The sequence below is a fragment of the Macrobrachium nipponense genome, chromosome 13 (genome assembly GCF_015104395.2).
Source record: "Macrobrachium nipponense isolate FS-2020 chromosome 13, ASM1510439v2, whole genome shotgun sequence".
Classification (NCBI taxonomy): domain Eukaryota; kingdom Metazoa; phylum Arthropoda; class Malacostraca; order Decapoda; family Palaemonidae; genus Macrobrachium; species Macrobrachium nipponense.
The window spans coordinates 38,522,051-38,532,346 of NC_087206.1; the positions used below are offsets into that span (position 1 = coordinate 38,522,051).

General features: G+C 37.3%; 1 protein-coding gene across 1 annotated transcript in view; it reads left to right on the forward strand.

The window, feature by feature from the left end:
- Positions 1-9,888, forward strand: part of LOC135225750 (putative leucine-rich repeat-containing protein DDB_G0290503) — a 562,436-nt gene extending 552,548 nt beyond the window's left edge. The window contains exon 6 of the mRNA XM_064265148.1: positions 9,169-9,888. Within this exon, the coding sequence (XP_064121218.1) occupies positions 9,169-9,334 (166 nt within the window). The 3' untranslated portion in view covers positions 9,335-9,888. The remainder of the gene's footprint in view (positions 1-9,168) is intronic.
- The last annotated feature ends 408 nt before the right edge of the window (positions 9,889-10,296 follow it).

The window sequence follows — 10,296 nt, forward strand, 5'->3', positions numbered from 1 at the left end:
CTCCAACTGTCCATTCCATCAGAGAACCTATGTACAGGGCCTGCCAAAGGATCTGGTCATGATGAAAAAAAGTAGCTGTGGAGGTCGTGAAGAATTGATCCCCAGGTTTCTACAGCCGGTTCGTTCTAGTAGCAAAGGGATCAGGGGCTTTTAGACCAGTCATTGACCTGTCTTCCCTGAACCTTTGCATCAGGAAGACTCGGTTCAAGGTGGAAACATCCCACAGTTCTAGCAGCTATAAGGAAGTCTGACTTTATGCTGACAATAGACCTGAAGGATGTCTACTTCCAGATTCTCCAATCCATCGGTCATCTCGCAAGTTCATTCTCCGTTCTGAGAGAGAGAGAGAGAGTACCAGTTCAAGGTCTTTTGCTTTGGCCTCTCTACTGCCCCGTAGATGTTCACAAAGAGTATTCACTCTGGTTTCAATCTGGGCTCATTCACTTGGGATACGCATCTTGAAATACCTCAATGACTGGCTGGTCTTGGCAAGGTCTTAGGTGAAGTTGATCCAAGACAGAGACCATCTACTTCAATTTTGTCACTGTTTGTGAGGGTGATAAATTTGGAGAAGTCAAATCTTAACCCAACCAAAGAACGCTGTACTGAGGTATGCTAATAGACACAGCAGCATTGAGAGTCTTTCATCAATGTAATGGAACTAAAGGCAGCTTTCTTAACCCTTCAGGAGTTTCAGGATCTGCAACATCCCTGGGACAATCTGGACATTTATGCCTTTCCTCTCTTTTGCCTGGTTTGTCAGATAATCAACAGGGTAATGATATCTCAGAACCTCAGAATGACCCTGGTGGGTCCCTTGTGGCAGTGAGAGAGATACCCCCCTGGCACATCCTCTTTTGCCAACCACATAGAGAGGTTCTATGAGTCTTTTAAGGTCCCTATCTCTTCACAGTTGTAGACTATCCAGTAACTCTTGGAAGCGAGAGACTTATCTCCCAGAGCAGCAAAGAGATGTCTGGCTATCTCAAGAAATCTACAGCTCTTTATTAGGAAATGGGCCATCTATTGTGACTGGTGTTATCAATGGGGTTTCTCTTGAGTAGGAACTTATACAGTGGAACTTCGGTTTTCGTATGTAATCCGTTCTGGAATCTTCCACAAAAACCAAACCAATAATTCCCATAAGGAATAATGTAAATAGAATTAATGCATTCCAGACCCCCAAAATATTTTTTTAAAAATACATTTTACAAGGAATAAACACAGGAAAGAATGAGAAATAAATGTAAATGAATAATGAAATTTTAACATCACTCTTACCTTTATGGAAGACTCTTGTTAGCGTATGGAAGACAGAGGGAGGAAGAGAGGTTACTGTTTTGAAGGGGAATGCCCCTCCAGAAGGACTTGGGTATCTTGAACACTTCTGGGATTACTTCTCTACGTCTTTTAGTGGCATTGTCTGATGTTACTTCCCCACTTCATTTTTTTACTGGCACTAGGACCTGCCTGAGAGTCACTGGACCCCTGACAAATTAAAAACCTGTCCAGAGACATTTGTTTCTGACGTCCGTAAAATTTGCGTTGTCATTAAACATGTTAGCGACACAGATTACAATGTCTTTGTTTTGTTGATGTTTCTCAACAAAATTATGCACATCACTCCACTTTGCAAATATTTCTTTGATCTCTTGCTCCTTCGCCATCTGTTGCTATTCTTGCTGAAGGTCTTGCAGCTCCTCAGGGGTTAGCTCTTCCATGTCCTCGCCACTCACATCCAAGCCCATGGACTTCCCCAAACAGGTGTAGGGTTGTCGGGTTCAGCCTCGAACCCCTCGAAATCCTTCTCAAGGTAACACTGGCTACAATTTCCTCCGTACAGAGTTCATGGATCGGGAAGTTACTCCTTGCCAAGTCTTGGCTATAAGGCTTATGCAATTAAAAATGTTGAGGTGATCCTTCTAGAACTCTCTGAGGGTCAGTTCTGTGTCTGAGGTCACTTTAAAGCACATTTGAGACAGTGCCTTAGTGTACACTTTCTTGAAGTTCAAGGTGATTTACTGGTCTATGGGCTGGATGAGAGGAGTGGTATTAGGGGGCAAGAACTTTATGGTGATGAATTTAAATTCATCCAACAACTGGTCTTCCAAGCCAGGAGGATGCACAGGATTATTGTCCATTACAACGAGGCACTTATGGGGCAATTGATTTTCTTGCAAATATTTTTTCACACACAGGCCAAAAGCTTTATTGACACACTCAACAAAAATTTGTCTCATGACCCATGCTTCCTTATTGGCCTTCACATCACAGGCAATTTATTCTTTATAACATTGTTCTTCTTAAACACACTGAGTTTCAGAGTGATACACCAGTAGGGATTTCACTTTGAAATCCCTAGTGGCGTTCCCACAGAACAAGAGAGTTAGCCTTTCTTTCATAGGCTTGTACCCTAGCAATGAAATTTCCTCCTGTGTGATGTAGGTCCGTCTTGGCATTTTTTTCCAGAACAGGCCTGTCTCTTCGAAATTGAAGACCTGTTGTGGGAGGAATCCTTCAGCCTCAAGATACTCCTTGAATTCACCAATGAATACTGCGGAGGCATGTTTATCTGAGCTCGCAACCTCCCCATGCCATACAACGCTATGGATGCCTGTACGTTTTCTAATTTTTCAAACCATCCTCTGCTGGCCTTGAAATCACTTGTTGATGGCATTTTCTTAAATCGCTATGTAGCAACCTCGCTTTCTCGCAAATAATTATGTACTTCAGAAAAACTATCCCCCGCTAACTGTTTTTCGTTGATCCACACCAACAACAGCTTTTCAACGTCTTCCGTCTTCCACTAGTTGCGATCTTGGCTTATGACCCCTTTTGCAACATTAGGTGTCTTTATTTTGTCTTTCTTTGCCAGGATGGAGCTGATTGTAGACACAGACTTGCCGTACATCCTGGCAAGATCAGCAACGTGTCCCACTTTCATACTTCGCTACATACTTCAGTTGTATTCCTGACCTTTTTTACTGAAGGGGTGGAACTTGCTGCTTTCTTGGCCCCATGACACTTTGCAATGAGTTAATGACAGAATTATTGCACAAAACTCAAGGAACACGTGCAGTGATGCAGACTACTTGCGTGGAGATGCTTGTTCGATGAGAAACAAAGCCAGAATAGGTCACGGGAGAAAACTGGATGCTGTGTTTGGGCTCTTCATATGGGGCCCGGTCATGTGCTGGGCCCCAGATGGAGCATTACCAAGTGTACAAAAACCAAGGAACCGTACGATAACAGAGACAAGTTTTCGGACAAAAAAGTCTACGAAAACCAAAATGTACAGTATGGGAGGCATATGAAAACTGAGGTTCCACTGTATTCAGCAAGATGTTGACTTCCTCTAATTCCTCCATAGAGAGAAGCTACTTTCTGTGTCAGACGTTAAGGGCTACAGGGCTGCTCTAGGGATAGTTTTGCACCTGAAAGGGATAGACCTTTCCTCCTCATGGGAGATATGTACGCTCCTCAAAATATTTGAAAGTCCTGTTCCCCAAGAGAACTTGAGCCTCCTCACTGGGATTTGACCCTGTTCCTTAGCCGCCTCACTCTTGCACCTCATGAACCCTTACGGGGTTTATCACAGAAATTTAATCCTCAACAAAGAGAGTAAGAGAACGTAATGGCCTCTTTTAATGTTTAATGTCAAACACTCAAGGAACTGGGGGTCAGTAGCCTTCAAATTTGTCTCAGAATGATAACCAAGACTCAAAATCTTTCAGTTTCTGATGACAGATCAGAGGCCTTTGTGATCCCCTCCCTAAGAGAGTTTGTTGATAATTATCCAGAGGAGTTACTTCTATGTCATGTTAGGGTTCTGCGATCTATCTAAAAAGGACTACATTTCAGGCCTGAATGTGGAAAACATTTTGTTCACATGGGTCATCGCTTTAAGAAAGAAACTCAGTTCTTCTTCTTCTTCTTTGCTGACATTCATAAAACGTCAAGTAAGATGTCCAGTGAAATAGTGGTTGATAAAAACAAAAAAATACTTCCATGTGAATTTATTATGTTTAAATTTGGCCCCAAAGACTTTAATAAAGTTTATTGATAATTTTATGAATGAAGGAAGTTCCATAGACAGATAATTAAGATCGTAACCATTTGCTTTCATTTTAAAGTTGACATATACATTCACCTCTCTATTAACGCGTTTTCAATTTAATGTGAGCTAGAAAATATATATTTTTGTTTTTAATTTTAAAAACTTTAACATTTCGATTAAACACGAATTGGCGCCTGATCGTTGTTCTCAAATTATCAGCACTGCAGACGGCGGCCGTCGATATAAATGAAGACATAGCACAGTATGTATTTATTAATAAAGGGAAAAACTTTATTTATTAATAAAGTGAAAGATTGTTTATTTATTAATAAAGCAATAAACAAAATTCGACACAAAACAAGATTTGGCTTTGTTCCAACAGTGGCCTAATTGTCAGGCTGCTGATGGCTACGTATAATTACACACACAACGAATAATATGCATCTTTTCCATGAATCTTTTAAAAAGTTATACATTACTTCACTGTATCCAATAATATTGTATGTATTCTCATATTATTGTGTTGTAAAATAATAACATAGTGGTCAATGTTTTGGTTTGGAAATCAGCTGATGGCAAGTACGAGTTTATTTCGCCATATTTAACTCGGTTCTGTGCAAATTTTCTTCTATCTAGTTAGCATAAACGAATATTTAGATACTTTACTTATATGATTCAGGGTCATTTTTCGTTATACGACGAAAGTTTAAGTCGAAATATGGCTTGAATAAGTCTCTGTGAACTAGATTATTTTGTTAACAGATTGTGTTAGGAGCATGGTTATTTTGTGGAAAAAAAATGTTGTTTGCTTTTTTTACTTGATTTCATTGTAATACAAACTTTATATTATTTATCTTATTTGCATGAAAACAACAGTAAAATTTGTTGTTTCAAGTCCAGTAGTTTTGATTAAAATTATTTTCTCTTTATTTTATCTGCAGTTGTATTTGATGGCATAATTTTAATGGAGTTTTATCCTTGTTGCCAATGCACGATAACAGTCATTAGCAGCTTGAACAGTTTACTGAGCTTCAGCTACAGTTTGGTTTAAATTTAACGGCATATTCCCTATTGATCTTTGATTTATAGCAAATAAAGTTATTACATAAAAATATATCAGTCCTATTCTACATAACATCATTTATTATAACATAACTACTTTAATTGCTTCATTCGTATGATGGTTGAAATACAAGCCTAGTGGATGTTGCTGTTATCCAATTCGGTTGTACTTAGCAAAAAAGCACAGAGTTCCCCAAGTCCAGGAACATAACCCCCCTTATTCCTGTTATTTCATATGAGAGGTTACTGTATAGGCCTAATATTTTTCCTTTTTCATAAAAAGCGGTTAATACTAATCTGTTTTCGATTAAGATTGAATTTCTTGATGTGTTACAATGAATGAAAATCCTTAGTTTACTAATGTCTTCCTGTGTTTCATTCGTGTGTTGATTAGTCTGGTTTCATTTCAAAGTGAACTTCCGTGAGATGTAAGCAATGAAAAATATACCTAGTTCAATATTATTTGATTTTGTTTCATCAGAAAGTAGAAAATTGTTTTATTCTCATTTTAAAAACGAATTACAGGAGTACCTCAGACTTTGAACTTAATCCATTTCAGAAGGCTGTTCAAAGTATGATTTGATTGAAATATGAAACAATTATCCCCATAAGAAATAAAGGGAATCAAGATAATTCGTTCCAGTCAACCGAATAAGAGTGTAAAATAATGAAACAATACATTATATGAAGTAAAATTTTTGAGATTTTATTTTTATTATGTACAATATACAAACTGTTTGGTGAAAATGGCACCTGGCTGGCTGGGGGATGGAAGGAGGAGGGATGGGAACCCTTTGAGGAAACCGAATTGGTTGCAGTATGCAAAGATTGATAAAAAAAATCAATTTTATTCACATTAGGTACAAGGATAATCAAAGGAATCGATAGTGTGTGTCCGATTGTGTCGGTGAGAGAGAGAGAGAGAGAGAGAGAGTGTGTGTGTAATCAGCATGTTTACACTTGGATCTTAAGTGCACGAAAGAGATTAATCATGCCACAATACTTCAACTTAGAGTTGGCAGACGGCAGACTTTTAAAATAAGCATGAGGATTTTGCATTCCAATAAATAATAAATCAAGAATGCAAGAAAAGGAAAGAGAGATAAAATAACTTTTCACAAGGAAGCCATTTGAACAAACAATTGAAGGCATGCAGAAGCTGAAAGTGGCACCAGTTTGTTTATTGCAGATCTGAGTTACTTTTACAGTAGTATAAAATTGTAAAAAGCAATTGTCACAGATAGGTATTTTACTGTAACAAAAATAAAAGTGATTTGGGCAGATCGAGTGTAAGTGAAAGAAATGGGCGAATAATCATCGCAGCCTAGCTGATAAGTCAGTGGGAAGCAGAGCTCTTTTTCCCTCTCCTCTTCCTCTCCTCTCTCTTTGTTTTGCCTCACTCAGCGCACCAAACACTGACTCGAGCAAGCTGCTGCTGCTTTTTTTTTCCCATGTTCTATCATTATGCTAAATTTATTGTAAAATAAGATTTTATTTTTTATGTGGATTGGTACTGCTTTTACATACATATTACGGCGCACAATAACTTTAAATAATTCATTCAACATTCCTCGAAAATATAAACGGCCCGTCAAGGTAGTTGTGTATCACCGTAATGGCGAATAATTTTATTAATCGTTTATGCTAAATTTCTTCGTTAAAAGCTTTGTTCTTTCATTTACTATTTTGTTAATATTGTTCAACTAGACCGTCTCACCTGGCGCACCAAACACTGGCTCAATTAAGACCTTTTTTATTATTATTATTTTTTTTTTTTTTCATATTTAATTATTACATTAAATTTATTGAGAAATTCCCTTTTTTATGTGAATTGTTATTGGTTTTACATACATACAGTATTATTTTAACACTCCTCTTCTCTCCTCAACATATCAATGTTCCCTTGTTCAGTCTGAAGTCAGCTGGGTGTGACATCACCGCAGTTATATACGATTTTGTACATCTTTTATGCTAAATGTTATATTGAAAGCTAAATTATATATTAAATGCTTGATACATTAATTCATTTTGTTGAACATAGTTATCATTAAACTATATACTATTGTAAATGAAAAAAAATTCTTAATACAGTTTAACGTATAAGACCCAGTAGGCCGTCTCATACAAGTATAAACTAGATAATCTGTCATTTTGAAGTACGAGGAGTATTCTCATTGAAAAACTCCCTTGCATACATGGGTTATAACCACGAATAGACAAACATACATAGGCTTAATCTTTTACGATAGCCTTTGGATTATACTTGCCAAAGCAAAGTCTCATTCATGTAGGAGGTTTCAATGAAATCTACAAAACACTCAGGGATGATGCTGCCGCTTTCTGCCTTCATTATCCACTATTATTTCTCCCATGGAAAAATGGCAAATTATAAATATATATCATTCTGACTTCTGTATCAATTATTAAAAACAAGTAAATCCAATTTAGGTATAAACACTTCAATATTATAAAACCCAGCTCAGTGTTCTTAATTAGTGCATGTCTGTCCACAGACAGACTGCAAACTGAGCCCAAAAAGTTGCCTCCACCACATTAATGTTGCAGTGCGCATGGCACAGCTGTTTGGCCTGAGGTTCATCGATTGAGATGAACTATTTACTCAGGCCGCCTGCGCCAGCCAGAAAAACTTTGCAGGTTCTCCATACAAACGTTCAGTTATAACTGCACAGGCCGACTGTGCAGTTATATCTGCACAGGCCTAACTGAACATTAGTGGCAGGCTGTATGGAGAAGAACTTGAAGATGAAAGGCTTTGAAGAGCCTGGAGATTGTCTCGTAGCCTTTGAAAGCCCCTGGAATACCCGGAATCCTTCAGAACTCCCAAAAGCCTCTGGATATGCAAACAGAGGCAGAAAGGCAGCCAAGGAAATTAATATATTAAATGATAAAGAATTAAGTGAAATGGCAGGTAGCAGAAGAGACACAATCTGTCTCAAAAGCAGCCAAAAAGAAAAGTGAATGCATACTATCTGGATGGGAGTGATGTCTCCTCTTATGCCGTAGCCTACTGCCAATCCACCTTGTTTTAAGTTAAATGGCTGGCTCTTGCTTGCGCTGAAGGTATATTTCATATGTATTTGATACAGCCATAATCACAATTGGTCAAGTCTAGCACATGTTAAAGATAATCTACCCTCTTCCATTTCAGCCTTTTGATCATCTCCATACAGTGGTCCCCCCCGTATTTGCAGGGGATGCGTACCAGGCCCGCCTTTGAATAGTTAGAACCTGTGAATAGTTGGAACCCCTATAAAAATGCTATTATGTATGTTAGTTAAAACTCAAGAAAAACCCACAAAAAATTTGTATACTTGGTTTTTTTAATAGTTTTATCACAAAAAGTGCATTTTATGATGAAATTGATAAAAAAAAAGAAAACAGGAATTTGTGGATATTTTTCATAGAAAAATACCTGGGAATAAGCTAATTTTCCGCGACTAATGCATGGGAAACATTTCCAAGAGAAATCCGCGAATGTGAGTGCGAATGCGGAGAACGTAATATGGGGGGTCCACTGTATATATCTTTAACCTCATGATGTAGTTTAGGGTATATGCACCCATATTGTTTATCAGTTTTCTTTACAGTAATCTGATACAACAAACCAATGGTTTATTCTGGCTTTTGGGTACTAACAGTTAGAATACCAAGATCTTATCATACACTTGTCACATGTTGTATGGGATACTCCTGTGCTCAGCCTCCAACCTCATTAGTGATTTAGGGGATGAGTTTTTCATAACTATGCATATTTTTCATACAAACCCATCAATTTTATATATAAGTACCTTCCTGTATCTCTCCATTCTTGTACTACAGGCCCTTTTTTATTTTGTGTAATGAGTTAAGTTCTTGGCTACAACATTGGTTCTCAGGGGTGCTTTTTCATACTTATCTGCTATCTACCTTGTCAGTAGTTAAAGGTTCAGAGCTGACTTGTCAGGTGACATGACAGAGTGGGCTGTTAAGGGTTTAGGTATGTATGTTCAATATTTGTTTTAACAAGCCTTACATTTTTTTCTTACAAGGAGTGAATTAGATGTCTCGGTTTTAGCAGTTACTGAAGAGAGAAATGCCTTGGAAAGGACAGTAGCCAAATTGGAAGAAGAATTGCAGCAGTTAAAAAGTGAAAAGACAGCTCTTGCTGAGGAAGGTTCAGCAGTTGCAGAGGGTAATGTTTGCTCAGGGGAATGATGTAATGAAGCAAGCTTGTGCCCAGTTTGTGTCGGCCTCTTCACAGAAGCAGGCACAAACTTGAATATTCTTTTTATTTTTGCTGTAGGTAAAACATCAATGCATTTCTTTTAGTCTTTGATTTATTCATTGATTTGATTTCAAGCTGTACTATATGCCCATACACGGGTATGTGAATTACTTATAATATATTCCTCATTTGGTAGTAAATGCAGTATTATATGTATTCATTATTTGCTGTATGTATTCATTATTTGCTGTATATAGACACTTCATTATAGACCCATCTTTGGAATGAAATTATGGTTTTAACACTTGTGTTACACAAAATTACTTACATAATCTAACTGTTAACTTTGAGTAATAGGCATTTTTCTAAGGAATATTGCCTCCTTAATGTAAACTGTTTTGTATTTGCTAGTGTCTTTTTTTTTTTTTTTTTATCAAATAACAAGGAAATAAGATTTTTTATATCAACATGAGTGGTAAGAGTACTTGTGAAAGTAACAAGTATACATATACCAAGTAGATGAGAATAAAACTTATGTTCAAAATTTTTTCTTTTTTTTCAATAATTAATGAAGCTGTCCTGGTATAATTGGTCCCATAAGCAAGGATATAGAAAGCCCCCTCCCGTTCTTGTCACCACAGTAATCTTATAAACCCAAAGTACTGTAGAATCTTAGTAAACAAAGATTTAATGGAATACTGTAGAATATTAGTAAACAAAGATTTAATGGAATATTAAACCTTAGTATACAAAAACACTGACAGGAAGAGGAAGAGAGTTGGTGGAGTTGATGAGGATAAAGAGAGTGGATATTTTGTGTGTACAGGAAACTCGATGGAAGGGTAATAAAGCCAAAGAACTGGTGGATGGCTACAAGCTAATCTATAGTGGAGCAAATGCGCAGGGTAGGTATGGCGTTGGTGTTGTGTTGTTTGGGGAAATTAAGAATGCA